The 23,802-nt window shown below is 35.1% G+C and overlaps 2 protein-coding genes across 4 annotated transcripts in view; both read left to right on the top strand.

Moving 5' to 3' along the window:
* The window catches only part of LOC149085378 (uncharacterized), a 47,678-nt gene extending 36,912 nt beyond the window's left edge, over window positions 1–10,766 (top strand). For 2 of the 3 annotated variants that reach the window (XM_089233368.1, XM_089233365.1), the window contains one exon: window positions 3,098–10,766. The gene's annotated coding sequence lies outside the window, so the exon portion shown is untranslated. Of the gene's footprint in view, window positions 1–3,094 lie in introns of all 3 variants that reach the window. The other variant, XM_089233367.1, reaches the window with a different exon arrangement.
* Window positions 10,767–12,706: 1,940 nt separating this feature from the next.
* Window positions 12,707–13,030, top strand: LOC149085377 (uncharacterized). Its single transcript, XM_089233908.1, has one exon. It carries the CDS (start codon window positions 12,707–12,709, stop codon window positions 13,028–13,030), a length of 324 nt encoding a protein of 107 aa, XP_089090034.1.
* The last annotated feature ends 10,772 nt before the right edge of the window (window positions 13,031–23,802 follow it).

Below are 23,802 nucleotides of genomic sequence, written 5' to 3'. Positions count from 1 at the left end.
GACACATTTAGGCAAATGTTTTACATTTGTTAACAATTTTAACAACTGTTACTGCAACAAAACATGTTCCACATGATGGCCATCATTTTCAGATACCATGTGAAATCGCAAGATGACATGTTCCACATGATGGCCATCATTTTCAGATACCATGTGAAATCACAAGATGGCATGTTCCACAACTGACCAAAGTGCATGTGAGGAAATGTTCAGCATGTGGCGTGAAATACTGCCTTTAAGTTCAGGTAAAGTTCTTGGATTGTCACAACTTACCAGACGTTTCAAATGATTTCCTGGGGGTCGGGGAGTCTATAGATTAGGGAAGTGCCAACTGATGACACATTCTTCTGTAAAATGTGCTTTTAGAACATTCTTTACACTGCGATGTGTGGAGAAGCTCTGTCTTATATAAAGATTGTTTCTGCAAGACAGTGACATGCTTGCAGATCCGGAACAATTTCGTTCTGTAACAGCAATGCATATTTGCTTCCTGGTGATCTGACATGTCACTGGACGTGTAGAATGTAACTCCTTGTAGAAGTAGGGACCAAGAATAAATTATGCAGTAAATGTACACCATACCTTCACTTTTGGTGAATGCAACGGAACCTCTAAGATAGCGTTCCGATTTTCTGGTTCCTAAATTTGGCAGTTGTGAGTATTGACTGCACCATCCAAGTGAAAATGCGGTTCCTCTATCCAGAGGATATTCAAGGCCATTCTGGATCAACCTCAACGCGAGCTAGAAACTGCAGTGAGAACCAGAGTCGAGCGTCATAATCATGTGGAAGCAACTGTTGCACGAGTGAACGTTTCTACGGATAATATTGGAGGACATTTCGCATGATGTTATGGCCAGTTGAACATGGCCTGGTCAACGCCTGTGCTACATGCCTGACACTAGTGCTACCATGAGAATTTGAAGCTCTGTCCTCTTCTACCTGAAGCAAAACCTCCTGTGCTGCGTCTATAGATACGCGAGTGTTCTTCTTCCAGGACGAATAGCCAACGATCCTGTGGTTTCAAATTTTGTTATCATACTCCGAAGGTTTATAACATTCATTGGACCTTTTTGAATCCTCTTCCAAGTCGATATTTCTGTAGAGCCATTACTGTGGAATTGCTGTCTTGGTAAAACAATTTGACCAAGAAAACGCAATCTTGTAAACTTATTGTCATTGTGAGCAGCAAACACAGCAGAAACAAGATCTCTGCGAATGTTTCTAGGTTTTGTAACAGCTGTTGTGTAATATCACATAAATTTGCATGTTAGTATACATGCGGTATTCAAAGTGACACGCCCTCTAGTGGCGACATGTGCAACTATTTTTTCCCCCGAAACAAATTCCCATCACTTCATGAAGTCCCACAAAATTTCACATTTTTCTGATGACTGGTTTTGCCTGTAGGCTACTGTAAAATAGGGTCTTTTAATTATGGATGTCCTGTATTTTGTAGGAATTAAGTATAATTAACTTAAATTTAAAAAAATGAATTAATGCCCATTTTTTTTCAAATCTATCAAATACATTGTTTAAGGTATCGATAATTAATTAGTCGAATGAATTAATCAATTTATATCAATTAAAAACTTCAAATTGATACCCAATTGGTTTCTTTAATCTTTTTAGAAAATTGGTTCAAAAATTTCAAAATTGGGCATTATTCTATGCCCAATTCTATTCTATTATTTTCTCTTCACTATTTAATATAAATTAATTAATTGTGCTGATTAAAGACTGATTCCTTCAATGACATGTTTGAGAAATTTCAAAAAATTGAGAATTGTTGGATGTTTTTTTTTAATTTTTTATTAATAAAAATTAATTAAAAAATATAAAAACATCAAATTAATGCCCAATTTTTTAAAACTAAAAACGTTCAACTGAAAGATCAGTAATCACATACAGTATAGAAAAATTGTGCAATGGGTTCACCAATTCAAATAGTGGAGATTGGGTAAAAACAGTGATTATCTATCATTATTTGATGAATCATTAATAGATTAATCATTGAATGCGAGCTGATCTCCCCATTAAAAAGTCTTGCCACAGAGAGCAATCAGGCCTAAAACATTTAAAAAATGCATGCATGACACGCCAAGCAAAAATAAACCAGTCAAATTGTTTGCTTCCAAATTCAAAAGAGAGATGGCAGCACTATTTGAGAACACATAAAAAGCATTTCTAAGTAACAAACTTCACGTTAAGTTCACAATACTTACATGCACATTCCAACATGTACTCATTTATTAGAAATTCCATAAAGGAATATGGAAGAGGTGTGTGCATGGTTTCGTACTGGTAGCAGCTATTGTTATGCAGCATAAAATAGAATACAAATAGTACATGAATGCAGTAATAATCTAAATTGATTTTGCATGCCACCTAGCACTAGCATTGTTCATGAAAATTTTCTAAATGGGATGGGTTGTGTGATTTTTCTCTACTGTGTGTGAAAGGGTTGGCAGAAGCGGGTGTACCCACCCCATTCATGCTGGAGTGAGTTTCATCTGCTCCATCTGAAAGAGACTTACCTAGGATACAGAGATCGATTTTTGAAAAGCACTGTACTGTTATAGACATTATAATGAAATAAAACTCAAAACTCTTCAATTTAAAAAAGTTGACATTTTTAAATTGTTCTTTTGGCAGGTTGAATTTTATGAAAAAAATGTATGCACATACGAGGTCTGAAATTAATTTCTCATATTAACCAAGCTTCATATTTGAATGCTCATAAAAAACATGGAATATGGGTGGCAATTGCATAGAAAACCAAAAATGATTTTAGATATATTAGTAACCCCTATGATGATGGGTTTTATTTAACTCTATGAGAAAGCTCTGGAAGATTTCCAGGTACCTCTTCATACCACTGAAGGGGTTAATAGCTGTGATCTCATATCACTATGGTGATAACAAGTACATTTATATAATTTTTTCTTTCAACTTTTCTTCAGTCACCTGAGGAAAATAATTTGATAGGCTTTTTGCCTATTGTGAATGCTATACACATATTTGTTTTACTCTTATATTTCATAGAAGAAAAAACTATGCATTTCCAATAATTTTGAATGTTCACTTTTTTTTAGCAGAAACTGATTCCCAGCCTGGCTCAATTCTGGATCAGTGATAGTGGAGAATGCTTCATGTTCTTCATATGAGCTTTAGCTAGAAATTATGAAGATCTGGTGATATTGATGTTTCTAATGTCTCTTGCATGGATTAGGTTGGATGTCGTTGCATTTTGTGTTTCCTGCATGGTATTTATTTGCATTCAACCTTTGGAAATCTTTTCATAGAATTTTTCAGCATGTTAGTATCAGCCCTCTTATTTGTAAAAAATTATTGTGAAATTATGCTGGGTGTTTTATTTAATTACTGTTTAATGAAATTGAAATGAAAACTTTTTGTACAACTTTGAAAATTTTTTGAAATTCTTTTTCTGAGGCTCAAGTAACATTAATGAATAATCAATGTGATAGATATATTATGATTGTTGAGAAGGCATCCTCATTAAAATGTGATATGGTCGCAAAGTTTATTGATTGGCTTCTATGAAGAATTTGTATCAAATATATAGAACACCCTAAAATGAAAGTGATTGAAAATCTAGGTATTTTCTCAAAAAAACTGTGTAGTTCATAGCTATAATATTTTTACAATGTTACTGCAAAAAATGCAGAAATCAGTTGTAGTTATATGAAGTGGGTTTGAAAAATTACTGCTTTGAAACTTAATTAAATGAGAAAAAATAATTGCTGTGACCTCCTGATCTTTCTTGACAGTGTTTTTGTATGACTGCACTGCAGTGCTTATATTTTATTCCTCATCTTGATATTGGTCATTGTATGTTATTGATAGTACTTTTACTATAGTGTTGGCTTTGTTGAATTATCATGTTCAAGAAAACTAGTGCTTCCATTTACATTGATATATTCTTAATATTTAAACAAACACATATATTAGTTCACCTGTTTTTATAGGTTTTCCCAAAAGCAAATAAAATATACATTCTGGCATAAGAGTTGTGCAGGAGAAATTTTTGGTACTCAAAATTATTCATTTTATCGTTTTGAAGCTTCTAATTCAATCAAACATATGAAATGTAACATCATTGCCTTGTCCTGCTTATTATGCATTTTCATACATCAGCATGTATCACATCATGTTGATTGCATTTGCATATGGAAAAATCTCATAGTAATTGGATATAAGTGATGTATATCAATTAAATTTTCCCTTGATCTGCCAATCATAAAGCTTTTGACAGGTTTTTCTACATAGTTATATTAAACATAATGACAATTTATAGCTAAGAAAAATTACAGTTATGAAATAACCAGACGTGCTCAAAATGTTTGATTAATTTTTTTTAGAAAATGTATAAATTAGTATGTTTTGATTTATAGCATAGTTTTTTGGGGAGGAGGGGGTTTTCTCACCAATTTTAAAAACTTTTTTCAAAATAAGGGTAGCTTGATTTTAATAAGATTTTTAAATTATGGCTAATATGTTAAATTTATCACTGTACAGATGTCAAAGGAAACTAATATATAAAGGAGTTTTATCTCTTCCCAAAAACAACATTTAAAAACACTAGTTTTATTCTATGTTGACATACAGTGGCCACTCAGTTTTACTAACCAACACAGTTTTATGAAATAGTGCTTTGGTTCTGAACAATATGCCATTTCATTGAATGTTTTTTCTATTTAAAAACTTTCGATTTTAAAATTGTTCAAATCTGTTTAAGGTCGTAAAAATGAGTGTCTACAGTAATGATATAACATAAATCGAAATATACTATTCACTAGTACCAAATATTTTTCTGCTTAAGTAATTTGACGTGTTATGTATAAGGAATTTTTGCTTTGTGTTTTTCAGAACTTTGCCTGTGTTCTGTGTTCCAATTACTAACCCTTAAAACTGTGTGAATGGTCAGGTACACTTTTTCATACATGCTAGGAAAAAAAATTTCTTTTCCCCTGCCCCTTAAAGTGCAAATCATCAATAAGGGATGTTGTCGGGAGGACAGAAAAAGAAAAATGCCTCCTCTACTCTTGTTGTTTGTTCATTTTGAATTCAACTCTTTTGTCTGCAACAGCTAGTAACTCCCGCTATAAAGAATTTTTATAATATTTTCTTTATTTCTGCTACTGATGAAGGAGCTTCATATAGTTCCGAAGCGCATGTAGCTGTGGTTCCTTTTGCAATATTGGGTCTACTAACATCATTCATTCAATTGTATTATCTAACCCAAAAGGTAATTAATTTCCATCAATAAGGGATTCAGCAGCCTACTAAGCCCATTATCTATTTGCAATGGGATCAGTTTAAGGGTTATTAATTGACTCATCTATTTCATTATACTCGGGGCTTGACAAATTGACTCCCAGGTCCCAGATTTGCCTTGGTGACTAGAAAATCGGTATCTATGCCTAAAATTCTCAGTCTCTGGTTGCTCAATTAAAGTATTCATGACATAGGAATATGGTATAGGCCTAATGTTTTGAAAAAGTTGAAAAACCATTATTTTGAACTTTTTTCCTGAGAATAAAATCACACTTGGCTCCTAAGAAACTTGGATGGAACCTAAATTTTTTTTTGATTTGTCAAACCCTCATTATACTGATATACTCACATAGTGATGGTCTGCCATTATTGTAGTTTTCAACAAAAAGTTTATATTCAAAGATAATAATTTTCATTCATAGCCATTGATTAAAAAGCAAATATGAATTGTTCTTGTAAAATGTATTCTTTCTTCATAAAATGTGCCTCCCTCATGATTAATTGAGGTCATCAATGAAAATGTGAAAACATTGGGCTAATCATCAATAATTGTATGGTGAGCAAGAGCTCAGTTTGCTGTTATACAGCACCAAATTTGTGCTTTTAAAAATCATGTAAATAGCTTAAAATAGAGGTACCAGCAGCAAAGTCAAATTATAAATACAATATTTTTATCCGAATGCTTTTTTTTAAATGTAACCATTTTTTCTCATTAAAGGGAAATAAATAAGGTACGCATAATATATATATTTTAGCATATGATATGTGCCATTGAGAGAGATTATATGTTCATAGGCCTATATATAATTAAATTCTCAAAATTACATTTTCTTATGAACCTATTTTGCTTCTCACATTCATTTTGATTTCTTTCTTTCTTGATCAAATTTCATGTTTTTGCCTCAATTCATAAATTTACTGCTAATAAATAAATAAGATCTATGCGTAGGGCTTATGCTTTGTAAATACCTGAAATTAAAATTCTCTCTGTGAGGTTAACAATAATAATATAGCTTCACTTTCAATGATTTTGCATATGTTCTAATGTAATATTCTATTATTGACAATTATAACACATAACTACGTTTTAAGAACAAAATTGGACAAGAATTAAAGTACGGAAGAGTATAAAAGTACTCAAATTTTATTGAATCCATTTTCAAAGCACAAGCATTTTTTTAGTCTAGCCCAGCCAATTAAAAAAATAATTAGTATAGAAAATGCATGATATTCTCTACTCACACACACACAAGTTTCATTGCCATTTTTTTCTTTTCTCTGTTAGAAAAAATTACATAAATTGAGATTAGTTTACTATTGTGTATTTCTCAAATTTAAAGATCTACTTTTCAGAGTTTGTGATAGGAGTTAAGCACCACATCCAATGTTCCCTCCAAGCTACAAATGTGAATGGTAGCACATTGAAAAAAATACTTCTGTGCATGCGAGATTACCAAGTATACCATTGCTGTATGTGGTTTCTTGACATTCCACTTTCATCTTGTTTTGGTGCATTTTGGCCTTATTGGCCCTTGCGCCATTAAACCCAAAATCCAATCCAATCCAATTGACATTCCACACACACAAAAATTGGGGCTGAAAAAAAAAATTAGAGGGAGCATTGATCACAGCAGTTATTTTTTAAAATATATCATTATAGAACTGGTGGCATAAGCCTACATCAGATTGGCATTGTTGAAAATAAAGTAGTTTGTAATTTTGAAAAACTTCAAAGAGAAAACCTCATTTTTATTTGATTTATATTTATTTTTATTTTTTTACTGACAAGCCCATGTGTACTTATTCCAAGATATGGTTATAGGATCAATATACAACAGCATGTGGAGGCAATTTTATTAGTTCACAAACTATATATATATGCTATTACGTTGCCCTTCATTAAAAAAAAAGGCATTATTCAAAAGTTCACATCAAATTATATGAAGGATATCTCTGTGGAAGGGTTGTAATTGATTAATTTGTATGGTATTTCATGCATTTTCTAATAAACAAATAAGCAAAAGCTCAGTTTTAAGAGGAAAAACAAATTAGAAAACTAAAAAAAATGTATATTAAGAAATCAATTATTTGGAATTTTTTTTCCATTTCAGAAACCTGAAGTAAATTGTATGTATCTTTTTCCCCCCTTGTTTTTGTTTTTCAAAATTTTCTCTTACCTAGCATTGTATATATATTTTTTCCCATTTTTGTCTGATTTTTCAGGCATATGCATATGAAGTAATGATATCCAGGCTGGACCTGACTGGTTTTTTTTTTTTTTACAATGACACAATCGTAAATCTATTGTAATTTATCAGTGTTTTCTTTTCCATTTAATATGATATTTTTGAATTTTTCAACAATTTTCTCTCATCATTATCTCTTACTTCTTTGAGTTATTCTAATACTTCATTAGTTTTCTCACTAATAATATCTCTCTCTAACGTAGTTTTTCATCATAATACTTCCAGCGAACAGAAAATGTACTCATAGTGAATATTTGGAATTTGTATTTTCTTAATGAAGTTTTAAGTAATTTCTTAATAAAGTTTTACAATGTTTATCCAAACCCGGTTGATAGAATCTAATTTTGTAATTATTATATGATGAAGGATCATATTCCTTAATACACTGTAATACTCACATATAATACTACTCAAAATCATTGTATATTAACATTTTTTCTTTCTCATTTCTCATCATATTTTTCCAGAAGATACTTTGTGATAGAACTTTCTAAAACCATTTATTAAATTCCACCAGCTCTTACATAAAGTCACTTCATGGTAGCAGACAGTGTGGATCTAGAATTTTAATATTTTCTCATGTATTATAAAACATTGTTTATATTATAATTGGAAAAAAATTATCAATTTTTTCATTTTTCAATTAATTGTTTATTTTTTTACTTATGGTTCATTAAATTGTAGGAGGATGTTCAACATGTGTGCTTGATATAGTAAGCACCTGTGTGAAAAGATGCCTAATGCAATAAAAAATCTTTTGTTTATTTCCCATTTGGAAAAAAAATAGTTTTTTTTAATTTTTTTACATTCTCCAAAATTTTTAATGAAATTGAATTCAAAATGTCAAATATTACATCAATTATACTGCAATCAACGCCATTCATTTCATTTCTTCAAATCTTTTTTTCTTCACCTTAAATCTTTTACCTTAATAGTTGAAATGGATCTGGGTTGTTTAAAGTGCTGGCTCACGTTGAATGACTTTTTTTTTTGTTTGATCATATTGATCGCACCATGTGTTAAACAAGTCAGAAGCAAATTATTCAAATTGTTTCACCTCTTATCAGTAGCTAAGTAATGGCTAAAATATTAATGTGAAGAATTTGATTCCAAATGTCTCATGAGAGAATAAGTTATGTTTATTATGTTATATTTCATACTTCCAGGCTTACTGAACAAAATTGTGTTGTTTTTTTTTTCATTTTGCTAAAATGTACACTTTATACTGTGCTGTAAACCACTGAGAAAGATACAGCCCATGTCTAAATGATGATTATTATTAATTTTTAATTATACAAAGCTATGTATGAACAACTTACATGTTTCTTTTATAAATATTTTCATCTTAAAAGATATTTGTAAAAAGTCAATTTTTTGAATGAGTATAGATCAAAAATACTGTATTATTTATCAGGTACTTTTTTAACTATATTTAACTATTTTAACTATTTTTTGTATTATTTTTCAGTCATAAAATTATCAGAAACGAACGTAGTGCAAGAAAAACATTACTTGATTGGTATTTAAAAACTTCACAAATGAGAAAATAACCAGTATGAATAGTTAAATCATAACAAAAAAAGTTACAGATGTGTGATATTGTATCAATATTTTGTGTTAATCTAGATCATAGTTTCCCAAACTTTTTGTTTTATTGCCCCTTCATCAAAATTTTTTTGCTCTTATCCCCAAAGCAGAATATGCCAAAAACAGCGACATACATTGCAGAACAATGTTGGGTAGAATTTTAAGAGAAATGTAGAAACTACTATTATGGGAACTTTTACTGCAGAACATTTTCAGTCAGCTGAGGGATCATTGCAGAACAATGCAAAACATTCTGCTTTGGAATTTCTCATTCCCCCCCCCCACCCCAACTCAAGCCAACCCATACCATAGAATCCTATACTAAACCCATCGCTTCTACCGACCCCCAGAGGTCGATATTGCCCACTTTGGGAAGCACTGATCTATATCAACTTTGTTTATTAAACATATAGAAATTATCTATTTAGCAGGAAAATACATATTACATTCTGATAAGTTTAAGCTACATACAATCAGAAAATATTTAATTCACTTTAAAACCTTTCGGGAACTAGATTTTGATAGTTACTTTTTTAAAACTGCTTCTGTGTTCTAGTAATATGTATTTTTTTATTGTAAAACATTCTACGTAATTCTAACACTGATACTTGATCTATCTAGAACAAAGGCATGCACAGAAACAATTTTTCGGGGGGTGCAGGGAGTCCCTTCCAAAAACATTTTGAGTTACTAACCTCTACAAACATTTTAAATTAGCAAAAATTGAAAAAAATGGAATATAAAAGTGATTTCTTTCGATATTTAATTTTGTTAAATTTTTTATCATCTTGGGGTACATGCCCTCTATTCCCTTCCCCCCATTGTTTATGTCTCTGATCATAAATATTATATTCTTGATTCATTTTTAGTTGGCAATATATATGTAATATGTGTGTAAACATATGTATTGCAATTCTCAAAAGATATGCAAAAAATGTGTTTGAGGCCACATTTTTTTAAAGAAAAACCAGCAATTTCTCTCATTTTTAGATTTAGGTCTAATTTCCTTCTCTTTTTTCTTTCTCTCTCTCTTTTTTTTAAAGATATTTTAAATTTTTACATTTCTGTTTTTGTGATATTTTATATGGTTCTATTGATGTGGAGGTTTTTCTTTTTTCTCGTTTTCATATTATTCATACTTCATTCATTGTTTTTCATATGGCTGATGTAAGTGGTTTGTTTTGATTGTACATATATAAGCTAAACTGGTCTGTATAATTTGATGTTAAAAATTTGTCTTTATGAATGTTTCAGGTGCTTAAGTGTTTATTGTGTATGATGGTGGTGCTTTCAAAAGTGTTTTCCCATATTATTGTTGCATTTGTGGTGGTTGTTAGCACTTATTCATTGTAAAAGAAGCCATTGATTGTATGGAAGGTACAACTGAACATTGCATGCTGGGCTAGTCCTCTTCTATTTTTGCTCAAAATGGAATTTTAGAATAGTTGTACATGCTTACAAATAGAAAAAGTACTTAAGGTTGTTGGTGTGTGTGTGTATTTTCTATGTAATAATGTGGTTATCTGATTGATTGAGCGATAGGCATTCACCTGGATGATTTGCATGTATTCTTGTAAATATGTCTTTTTGGAGTCTACTTTCTGTGTTGGAGAAAAATTAAAATTTTTACCATGAAGTGTTCTTTTATGCATTACCTGGTTTTCAATATAGGTATATATAACAAAACTCGTATATAATGATGCTCAAGAGACCAGAGAAAAGTGTTGCTATACAACAGCCTTTCTCAACCTATGGTTCGCAGACCAGAGGCGGTTTGTGATGGTGGCATAGGTGGTGTGTAGGCAGACTTGATCATTCAATTCTAATTGAATGAAAAATATTCAATTGTTATAATTGATACAGAATAAACAAAATCCGTGTGGTTTCAAATAAAAACCACATCCTCAGATTTAAGGTCACTCCATCTCATCCAGGAAATTGTGATTATAAATACAGGATATCACTAATTGCAGAAAAAAATGCAGCTGCAATCAAAGTAAACAAAAACATGTTTCACAAAAAAAAACATTCATCATGACTTGGTGACTACATTTTGTTCAGAAAAATATGGAAAACTAGGATTTTTTAAATACAACAAAATGTGTGGCATCATCAATTGCCACCGAAAGTGTTGCCATAAGTCCGCAAAATCACTAAATTTTGCTAAAATTGTTGAAAAATAACCATGGATGTGATATGAAGGACAACTGGAAATTCAAATGCAGTTCATGGAAAAGTATTTTGAACATGACATATGTTAGATGAATATTTGTAGCATAATTATCATAATATAATTCATAAAGTGTGAAAATTATCTTCATTAAAGATTACAAATGAGCTTCATTGAAAAAATGGCCAAAAATACAAGAATTTTCCATAAAATATGGGACTTATGGTCACTATTCTCCTGCTGTAAGTTAGTGGTCCATTGAGTTGTTTCAGAAATTTTACTGTTCCTTGGGCTCGGGAAGGTTGAGAAATGCTGTTATACAGAATTCATCGTTACAGATAAAATATGTAAAAAATGTGGGAAATCTTTTGTGACTGGAGTGTAATATTTTTATATAGGCAAACAGGATTTTCACTGTATACAGGGTGATTCAGAAAAACATTGCTGAAATGAAAGGGCAATTCAGGCATATAATAACAATCCAAAATGACATAGAAACATAGGTGCGTAAATGCCATCTGGAGCCACTACAAGGAGTTGTTGCATCACACACTTATAAAGCAATTCCAAACTCAGCAAGTATGAAGTTGCAATGATAACATAAATACATTAGGGTCACAATTCCACAGAAGAATGTGGACGAAGTGCATGTATGGTTAAATAGTAGTAACAAGCATGCAGTCCATGCGGAATATCTAACGAATCAGTACATGTCGGAAACGAAAACACTATAATCGATAAGTAGATAAGAGAAGTACACAGTAAATTTCTCTTTTCATCCTCGCCCCTTTATGTTTTCTTTCGCGCTTACATTTATAGAGTGGAAAGATTTGGGTGAATCACTAATAGGAGTATAGAAAAAATGGAGGAGAAAAAACAACTTCGGTTAATAGGGTTACAATAAAGCTTCGCGATGTTGAGGAGAGAAGAAAGAAAACAGAACTGGATTGAGTTTATTCCACTGACGTTTGGACGAAATATTTCGTCCGTGATCGTAAAGGGGTTACGTTATACTGAAGTGTGAATTGACCTTATTCAGGAAAGATTTTGCTATTTAAAAGAAGCAGTCACAAAAGAAAATTGATTTTTTGTGCGTGCCTGACTATAAAAGATTTACACTCGTATGCAAAATTAAGAGAATTTGCACATTTGTGTCTATTTTCACAAAAAGTACTGAACCAAAGGTACTAATAATGCCACCGAAGAAAATTATGCAAATATTCAGTGTCGAATGCGTAAGCGTGCACGTGCGTGTGGGCGGAACTGTGACCACGGAGGGGCTGATAAGGGCACGAAGCGTTTTCCACGATTCGTGTGCTCTTACTCCTCGGCGACATTCGCTGCGTTTCTCGCAAGAGTTTGGTAAATTTTATAAGCTGTCAGGTAAACTGAGTAGCCACAAAAGTATGGATGACGGAATGAGATGGAGAATCGTCGGTAGATTGGAGGCAGGGCAATTACAAGTGCAGGTGGCTACAGAGCTCGATGTTTCGCCCAGTGTCGTCTGCAATTCGTGGAAACTGTTTCAGAAGACTGGATCCATATCGCGAAGACCTGGACAAGGTAGTCAAATAGCCAAGACGACCAATGAGGATCGTTATTTGGCACTTTCAGCGCGGCGCCACAGGACTGCTACAGCATTACAGCTCTCACGTGAGCTGCATGCTGCCACTAGAACTCGAGTTTCACGATTTACTGTTGCCCGAAAGCTTCATGAGCGAGGGCTTTAAGCCAGAAGACACGCTGTTTGCGTCCCTCTAACAGCAGCGAACAAGAGAGTGCGTTTAGCATGGTACAGCCTTGAACCAGACTTCAGTGGAGCACCGTGCTATTCACAGATGAGTCGAGATTCAGCCTGGACACTGATTCTCGACGTACACTCATCTGGAGAGAGCCTGGTACCCGATACCATCCCTCCCACATCAGGAAAATGGACCACTATGGTGGTGGAGGTGTCATGGTCTGGGCAGGCATCATGCTAGACGACCCACACCCCCTCCATGTGTTTGGCAGAGAGTCCGTGTCTGCTAGAAGGTATATAGACAGGAGATCTTAGAGCCCTGTGTTCGACTTTTCAAGGGCGCAGTTGGCCCTTGATTCCTGTTCATGGACGACAACGCTCGTCCACATCGGGCTCACCTGGTCAACGATTATCTGGAAAGTGAGGATATTCGGCGTATGGATTCGCCCCCCCCCCAGCCATATCTCCTAACCTAAACCCTATAGAACATGTCTGGGACGCTCTTAGGAGGGCAATTGCATCTCGCCATCCCCCTCCGAGAACCATCTCGGAACTGAAAACTGCGTTGCAGCAGGAGTGGGACCGATTGCCATAGGGACTCCGCAACTGCCTCGTGTCCAGTATGCCGTCTCGCTGTGCGACCTGTCTGACTGCGAGGGGACCATACCCCCCCCCCCCCCCATATTAGACTCATTTTCGGTTCGGTCTCGCAACGTGTATTTTGGACATTCCTGCAATGATGAGCTATGACAATCATGCGTGCGTAGTATGACTTTTGTATGGTACATCTCTTTTTTTTTTTTCTGTTATAACTGTGAATTCGTACCAAATTTCATTAAAAATCTTTCCACTAGTTTTTCAGAAATTTGACATAACGTGCTAATTCTCTAAATTTTGCACACGAGTGTATTAACTCTCATAGACTTATTTCTTGATTAACACTACTCCAGAAAATCCTTTAGGCTTATTATCTTTTGTTTCAAATTTAGTCTCTACTGTAACCGATTGAAACAATCTCCTAACCGGAACCAATATTTTTGATAGTCCTATACATACAAAAAAGAATTATTTTAAGAAAAAGGGAAAAAATTGAATTTCATGAGAAAGTGAAATAGAACCTATGCAGTGGGTCGTCGTCAAGGGGAACCCCATGCATAGTTCGAAAAGTGTAGGCGTTTCTGAACTGTGGCTATGCCAAATCGCATTAAAAATACCACAACCATTCATTCAAAAGATACTTTTTCACTCCTCATTCATTTTATCTTCATGTCTCTTGTATTTTTATCCTACTATATATATATATACACACACACGATTCCTGATTTTATTTGTAATGCCAAACATCACCTATGTCATACTTCTTTACCACATTCATTTTTATAGGCTTTTGCTAAACAATATTATATAACCAAATAAATATGTGAGAAACAGACTAAATGAAAAGCATTCGTTATTTAAAATTTTTGTAGATTCAGTATTTTGAGCTCTCTGAAAACCAGTGGTGCCTTCAGCCATAATTAAGATCAAAAATATAAAAAAATAAAATGAAAACAATATAATTATCAATCATATCCATTGGTAAAATATGTAGGAGGGTATTTCATGAAGTAAAGGCAATTTGCATTAGCCAATGATTTCCAATGAAATGCTACCTGTTTGTTCCCTGTTATTCTGTCTTGTTTAGCTTTCCTTTCTTGACAGTCCAGTAACTCTCATCTATCACCATTGAGGCAATTTACTAGGTTTTACCATCAAAGAGAAGGTAAAAAGTTTCTTTAACCAAATATTTTGTTGGGGGAAACCTGACAGTATGCGTGTGTGTCTAATGTTGTGAGTGGTAAGTACTGTCTTGTCATGTTCTTATTGGCATTGAGTGAATGTCTTTTTGTGCTATGGGTCTGCCGCTTTTTTCATAGAGGGGAAGTTTGAAATTGAAACACCAAATCTCTGAACCAGACTTTCATGATGAAAATTTAGAAAAGAAGTAGTTCTTGATGTGCGCGAAATTAATATTTGGAAAAGTCGAAGCTGCATGTTTAAAGATCATTCCCACACACACATAAATTTTTTTTAAACTTTTTCACATCAGTCTTCTAAGTAGCTATACTGTATTGTGCTTGATATTTACACAACATTTATTTCGTTGATTAAAAATGGAATTTTTAATCATCTCAGTAATGACAAGCCTCTCTTATTGCTTCCTCTGCTTTTATCGCATCAGCGAGTATATGGGGTAAACTTCTATTCATCAAAATAGATTTCCGTTGTTTTGCAGTTTAATTGCTTCGCACTGTATTACGCTTCCTGCAAACCTGTGCAACATGCGGAAGAGACGAAATTCAAGCTTCCGGGAATCTAATGTCAATCAAAGAGGCTAAGCAATTATAAATAGTTATTTAAGTTTTTCTTCGTTTAACTATGCGAGAATACTGCATATTTATTTTATTCATTTGAGGTTAAAATTCTGGAATTGAAAACATTTGATTTCGTTTCTGCTGATAACGGTGCTTATCATTCTAGAAATGGCTCTATAAGAACACACTATAGACTATTGCATATCATTGTACTTCGCGGTATAGGCACCGGAACCTAGGGGCTGAGGCTATTTGAGCCCCCCCCCGCAACAATAATTTCTGAAAAAATAATATAATGCACCTTCCCCATATCCTATGTATGCGCTTGAGTACCGTATGTACGGGACGACCAGCACCTTTTAGCCTCCCACTAATGTTTTCTTCATGTCGGTGCCTCTGCTTCGCTGTATTTATTTTACGTTAAAATAGTAAAACTGGGCCAATCAAGTAGTTTATTTATGAAGGAATAACCTAACGCAATATCTCCAAGCTTATTAACTCTTTAAGCGGCATTGACCAGTATCCCGCCTCCTTTAAAAGCCTCTCATTTTAGCATTGCCAAACCCAGATAATTTGTAAAGTTGATGTCTCAATGGAACACTTTTCCCTATACCAGTGGTTCTCAACCGGCGCTCCGCGGTCGCTCGAAGAAAATATAAAACAAAAAACAATTAATTTGAAAAAAAATAATCGTAAATAATTTTAAATAATAAAAATGAATGAGTAAAAATGAATAAATAAAAAACAGGCCTACGGGGCTCCGCCACAGAAATTACATACCAAAAAGGGCTCCGTGAGTCAAAAAAGGTTGAGAACCGCTGCCCTATACCTTTAATTTGCACCTGCTGAAAATCGGAAGAAAGCTTTCTTCATTAAAAAAGGTATGGCATTTTGAAGGTTTACTGGATTTGTGTTGCCCATTTAGACGAGAGAGAATGAGGAATTTTAAAAAAGTTATCTGCAAATAGAATCACTTAATAATTCATTGTCACATGGTTTGAAATCATTGCCGATGAAGCCATACTCTTTGTGAACGTATTTTGTATTTCAAAAAACTGCAACCGTGATTCATAGAAAGTTTATTTCCAAAATACCGAATATGAGAATAAAATCAGACATTGAAAATATATATGAATCCATAAATCACTTCCTATATCTTTCACAGGTGGTATCACCTGAAACTATTTACTCAAGTGTTCAAATGACGTCAAACATTCGCTTCATGACGTTTATAATCGGGTCTTACGCTAAACGTCAAACAGTAAAAACGTGTCTGAAGATTTTTCATTGATATCCGTGAAGTGTGTGTGTGTGTGTCTGTCACGATTATTTTGACTTGGATTTCATGAATACGGTTCTGTTGTCACAGATGTAAATGTGGTTACCGATTGCAAGAGTAAACTATAACAACTTTACCGTAGGGCAGTAAGTTCGAAATTATTAAAAAAAACTGTTTTGCAAAAATCTCCATTTTCAGCTATAACCCTAATTGTAAGGGAGGCCACAGAAAAAAATCCTTGAAAACAAGCCTTTTCTTTCATATGGCTCCTGCTTTTCAAGAAACTTTTAGAAAAATTTTGAGAAGCCTTTTATTCAGATCGTGTCATTTTTAGTATATGGCTAAAAGTGTCCGCAAAGGAATATGAATTCTCCACTGTTCATTTTAAAATTCAAATAAAATATGAAAAATGACCAGCAAAGACAGCTGCAGCCTCCTCTCAATCGAAATGTTAATGAAATGTTAAAGTAAAATTTGCGCCTTTCTTCATAATACCAAAAGATTACACTGTAATACATTTGAGTGAAAATTCAGAGATATTGATGATGAAACTTTTGTATTATCGTTACTTTTTATAACGTTTTCTCCGCAATCCTTTGAAACTTGGTCATTTTAAAGCTTTCAAAAGTAGGAAAAATCAAGATTTTCTATCACCGATATATCTTATCGAATATCTATGCAATTTTCACGATATAAAGTTCTTTCGGTTTATAGTAGAGAAAGGCACAAATTTCACTAGTTGACAATTTTTTGATTGGGGCCGTATGAAAAATCTCTAATTTTCATATTGCCCCTTTAATAATCATTTTTGTAAGGTTCAACCATCACATTGAAATTCTCCTCTTTTCACTGATAATGTTTCATATCTTACTTGAATTTTTAAATGAACCACAGAAAATACTGTATTTATACTTCGGGCACACTTCCGAAACACCTCGTACGGTATATGAAAGTTTCGTAGAGATTGGTAGAAAAGCGCATGTTTCCATTGAGAACATACAGGGGTTCCATAATGAATTTCTGATTGTCACGCTCTGTGTATGTACAGGGCGTACATAATTAAAAGTACCCTATAGGTGAACCAGTCATCAGAAAATTGTGAAATTTTGTGGAGGACTTCATGAAGTGATGGGAATTTGTTTCTGGGGGGGGGGGGGGGGGGCCGCGCGGGCGGATTAATTAGTTGCACATGTCGCCACCAGAGGGCGCTTTATTAAGAAATAACTCATTCAGGGGCAAACGTTTACAATTTTGCCTGTTAAACACTTTTACAATTGTTACTGCAACAAAACGTGTTCCACATGATGGCCATCATTTTCAGATACCATGTGAAATCGCAAGATGTCATGTTTCACAACTGACCGAAGTGTGTGCGGGGAAATGTTTAGCACGTTACGTGAAATGCTGCCTTTAAGGTCAAGTAAAGTTCTTGGATTGTCACGACTTACCAGACGTTTCAAATGCCCCCAAAGACAAAAATCGCATGGTCTGGGGATCGGGGAGTCCATAGATTAGGGAAGTGTCGGCTGATGACACGTTCTTCTGTAAAATGTGTTTTATGAACATTCTTAACATACACTTTAATGTGTGGAGGAGCTCATTTTTGCATAAAGATTATGTCTACAAGGCAGTGACGTGCTTGCAGAGCCGGAAGAATTTCGTTCTGTAACAGCAGTGCATATCGCTTCCCGGTGATCGAACATGTCACTGGACCTGTAGAACGTAATTCCTCGTAAAAGTAGGGACCGAGAACAAATGATGCAGTAAATCCACACCATACCGTCACTTTTGGTGAATGCAACGGAACCTCTAAGATAGCGTGCGGATTTTCTATTTTCCAAATTCAGCAGTTGTGAGTATTGACTGCACCATCCAAGTGCAAATGCGCTTCGTCTCTGTCCAGAGGATATTCCAAGGCCATTCTGAATCGACCTCAACGCGAGCTAGAAACTGCAGTGAGAAAAGGAGTCGACCGTCATAATCATGTGGAAGGAGCCGCTGCACAAGTGAAACTTTGTGCGGATAATATCGGAGGAGGGCGAGCGGTAGCCCAGGTCAATAAGATACTCGCCTAATGTGCCAAAGGATGTTTAGAGGTGTCGTGAGTTGGATACCAGGTTCGTCCTTGTTAGAAAACTTTCAAATACAAATACAAATAAAATACAAATACAACGCCACAACAGGCAAATTGCCCAACGAGGTGGCTGACTTAAGAACATCATGGATCCCCGAGCCATTTTTTGGAGGCCCTACCTACTACTGCTACACCACACATGCACCCCCCCCCGCGGAACCCCCCAACGAATCGGTACATGCGGGAATGTGCGTGTACGTGTAGTGCAACCTGACGTAAAGTTTGTTTCTGTGCAATGCTTGTTATGTGTAGTGCTGTCATCTGCCCCCAGTTTTTCTAACTATGAGTGAAGTGTTATGGTTGAATGATTTACCGTTGTAGGACTGTTGCTCGCTGTAGCGAGACTTTTTAACGGGGAGATCGGCTCGCATTTGCTAACACAGGGGTACAACAAAAACGGCGACATGACCACAGCAAAAAATTGCTACCGCAGGGAGTCCCCCGCATTAACCTCTCGATGAGTCTAAAAAACAAGCCTGCCGTTCGGAGTCGGCAATAAATTGCAGGTCCCGGTCTGATTAGCCCTCGTGTGCAGAAAATGACCGTGGTGCGACAAAAATGATCAAATATCGGAGGATATTCCGCATGATCTTATAGACAGTTGAACGTGGCCTATCCAGCGCCTGTGCTACACGCCTGACACTACCACGAAAATTTGAAGCTCTGCCTCTTCCACCTGTAGCGAAACCTCCTGTACTGCGTCTACAGAAACGGATTTTCTTACTCTTCCAGGACGAACAGCCAACGATCCTGTGGTTTCAAATTTTGTTATAATGCTCCGAAGGTTTCTAACATTCATTGGACCTTTTTGAATCCTCTCCCAAGTCCGATATTTCTGTAGAGCAGTTACTGTGGAATTGCTGTCTTGGTAAAACAATTTGACCAAGAAAACGCAATCCTGTAAACTTATTGTCATTGTGAGCAGCAAACACAGCAGAAACAAGATCTCCGCGAATGTTTCTAGGTTGTAACAGCTGCTGTGTAACATCACATAAATTTACATGTTTACTATACAGGTATTCAAAGTGAAACGCCCTCTAGTGGCGTCATGTGCAACTAACCCCCCCCCCAAACAAATTCCCATCACTTCACGCAATCCTCCACAAAATTTTAAACGCCCTCTAGTGGCGTCATGTGCAACTAACCCCCCCCCCCCCCGGCAAACAAATTTCCATCACTTCACGCAATCCTCCACAAAATTTTCTGATAACTGGTTCCGCCTGTAGGCTACTTTAAAATAGGGTCTTTTAATTATGGACGCCCTGTACATACACAGAGCGTGACAATCAGAAATACAGTCAATGCTCTTATAACGACCATCATTGTCCCGACCCTCCATCGTTTTCAAAAACCGACGTTATATCGCATGGGCGTAAAATCGAAAGGAAAAACGTATAGGATACTCGTTATGTGAAAGCATATGGGATCACCCTACCGGTCATTACGATGGCCCGAGTGGCGTGCGCGCGGTGGTAAGATGCTCGTCTACCGCCGTGAAGGTTGTTGTCATGGTCCCGGGTTCGAACCCGAGGGAGGATATGGATAAGATGTTTTTCCTAATGAACTTTCGGTGGTAGATAGTCCACCGATAGACAGCGCCTTCATTTCCAACCCATCTCATTAATGGCAGTAAATTGCATTATAGTGATACGGCCAGAGTTGGTGGTCGTTATAACGAGCATCGACTATTATATAGACTAGTGGTATCCAACTCGGTGAAAAGAAATACTTATCCCCGGCACACAGTAGTCCATATAGAGAATTTAGCAGGAAAAAAATATTAGAAGGAAATAGAGAATTTAGAAGGAAAAAACTCATCTCTGCCTCTACCGGGAGAGGCAGAGATGAGTTTTTCCTTCCTTAAAAAATTAACATCTCAAATAATAAATATCTTCACGACATCCAGTCTTCTGTATATCTTGTATTAACAAGTGGAGAGCGACATTCATGTCATATAAAAATTTACTGTTTGCTCAAGCACAATGTAGCAAACGGTGAATTTCTAGCATTCCCGTTCATTTTTTTATTCATTTTTCAAATACTCTCGTTAATTTTGGGATACCATGTATGTTACAGTTAGTATCGTAGGCGTTTTTGGCCAAGATAAGATTATTGTCGCTCTATGTTACTATTGAAAAATTATAAGAATCATTCAATCCCGTGTTTTTGAAATGCTGTGTAAAAAAGCATTCTTTCCTATATTATATTTCCAGCTTCTGACTGTGCGGGTCTGGGTTCGAATCCCGGTTCGGGCATAGATGTCTACTAACACACTAATAAATTATCTTGACAGATCGTAAAGATCTCTTGGGAATACGTGGTGATCACGTTATCATTATTTATCATTAAAAAAATTATCAAAAATCACAATACTGTATTGTGGTGCGAAAGAAAAACCCAGCTTGTGTTCCGTACAATATTGAGATAATAACTGTTGTTTACGCTTAATAACGATGGCATTAATTACTAATTACCAGCATGATAATTAACTTATTTTCCCTGGTCCACACCTTCATAACTAGTACATATTTCATAACGGAAACCGGGACACGTAATGACCTTTGGGCATACGTATAATTTCAGTCAAGTTAGTTCGAACAGCTTGTACAGGCTTGATTAAAATTAAAATTAATTTGAATGCCATAACAAATCAGCCTACTGTTACAAAATACTATCACCGAATGACCCGATTCCGTTAATTCGCATCTTAATTTATTTATTCGGATCCACAAATCCTCTAAACAAGGGAATTTATTGTCTTTTTAATTTTAACATCGTAATAAGTAGAGCAATAGATGACTGATCAACGTCGATGTTACAGTCACTGGATCGTAAAAAACGACTTGTAGGCCATTGGGGTGTTTGCATCGCATCGTATTCATTGTCTGTTGACATTGGCCGTCACACACACAGTACATGACTTGTGATGTGACCGTGGAAAGGGTTAACGGATATGTTTTGTCGACGTTATGGGTTAAATCGGTATCTCTTTTGAATCGATAAATTGGCAGTTATTTTGTTTTCTTTCATGTAGTGAAATCATCCATGGATTCCTTCACTTGACAGAAATTCTTCAACTTAATACGGATATAAAATGTATTATCGACAGTGAGGTGACCATATATATATGACCCGTATTTCCAGGAACATTCCAGTATTTCCTGGAATTTTGGCCATCCCGACTTTTTTTTGTAAAAAGTGGCTCGTTTTTACCTATTTGATTTTTCATTCTTTACTAAAATCACGCACGCACGCACGCACAAAGGATTAAAATTAAAGTCAGATTATAATGACCTCGGTTGTAACGATACTGCAGCTATAACGTCAATAACTGGTGATCCCGGGTGATTCCCATAGAAAATAATGTTAATGAGACTTGCTTATAACGTCGATGAAAACGCGATGATCTCGGATATAGCAACACATTTTCGTCGCCTTTGCTTCCGGTTTTTTATTATGTTTTCCCAAGAAATTCCTAAAACTCATCATATTGAGGCAATGTTTTTTTGCTTGTTGTCCTATTCATACCTCTAGAGTGACCATACGTCCCGTATTTCCCAGGACAGTCCTGGTTTTTCTGCTTTTTTGGCCGTCCCGGTTTTTCACGTATTTTCCACGAAGCAAACTTGACTTTTTATTCTTCAAATCAGCGATTAAAGTTATCTTTCCAACACAGAAATTATATTACGATAATTACGACTACAAACAAGAGAGAGAATATGCACATTTCATACATTTGTCTTTTTTTTTAATTCACTGCAATTGGAAGTGGCGCTTCATTTCCCGGGATTGGTGACTTTTCTCTGATTTCAGCACGAGTTGGCGACTTTGCTTACTTTAACATCATTTTTGGCAATAATTGGCGATGTCCCGTATTTTCCCGTTTCGAAGATCAATTTCCTGTATTTTTCTCGAGTAAATATGGTCGGCCTATTCATATCTTACATCGTAACAAAAATATTTATTGCATGCTTGATGCTCCGACTTGCTCATTGACATGATCCGTGTAGGCAGGTTATGAGGGGCTGCAGCTTAGACTTTATAATTTCACTTATCCAAATTTTTAAAATTACCAATAGTAAAAATTCACATGACATCACGTGAAGGATTCACACCTTCACGACGAAATGTTGAGAAAACTTGAGGGAATAGACAAGGCCTAGAACCGTAATACCAGAAATAAGAATGTACTTTGTCACAAGGGGAGCAAGTGTGCATTTTGGTGCCCCAACCCAGTAATTTTTCCGGTCAAAATAAAGGCAAAAGTAAAATTTTAAATAAATTTTCTTAATATAAGTCGCACGTTATGCTTGCATTTCACAGGTGTTTTTAAAATTCGTTTACAACGAAATTAAATTTTTTTTTTTGAGTTTTCGAAAATTAAATTGAAACTTTCATTAATTCGGCATTTTCATCAAATAAGGATTATTTTCTTTCATTTATTCTGAATTTTCATGGGTGCTGGGGGAATTTATCTCTGACAATTATTTTGTTTAATTTCGAGTCATCAGGACGGAATTTTCATTAGTTCTCAATTTCTATCATTAGGCCCTAATTTCAATTAGCCTTGAAATTATTTCTTTCATGAATTTAAAATTTTCTTCAGTTAGAAATTTTCATTAATTTTATTGCGCCTATTTCTTTTTTTTTTTTTTGTATTTTGGTATTTTCTTTTTAGCATTCCTGTATATTTTGCAATGATGTACTGAATTTTTGGATGTTGATTTCCCTCCCACATAGAATATATAAAATCAAGGCTAAAGGGGGTCCCCGAAATTATTAAGACATAATGGCCCCGTTGTTATTATCTCCTCATTGGGCCCACGTCTTGTAAAGGCGGCCCTACCCAGCACCTCCTACCCCTCAAAGTTCCAACCCTTTCGGTTCATTTCATTAGGGGGCGCGGTAGCCCAGGTCGATAAGATGCTCGCCTAAAGTGCCAAAGGGTGTTTGGAGGTGTCGCGAGTTCGATACCCGGTTTGTCCTTGTCAGAA

This window comes from Pholcus phalangioides, unplaced genomic scaffold (genome assembly GCF_987345545.1).
Source record: "Pholcus phalangioides strain wild (caught in Gottingen) unplaced genomic scaffold, Ppha-v1.0 ptg000007l_1, whole genome shotgun sequence".
Lineage (NCBI taxonomy): Eukaryota > Metazoa > Arthropoda > Arachnida > Araneae > Pholcidae > Pholcus > Pholcus phalangioides.
The sequence above is the reverse complement of the archived record's forward strand: the minus strand, read 5'-3'. Positions and strand labels throughout refer to the sequence as shown.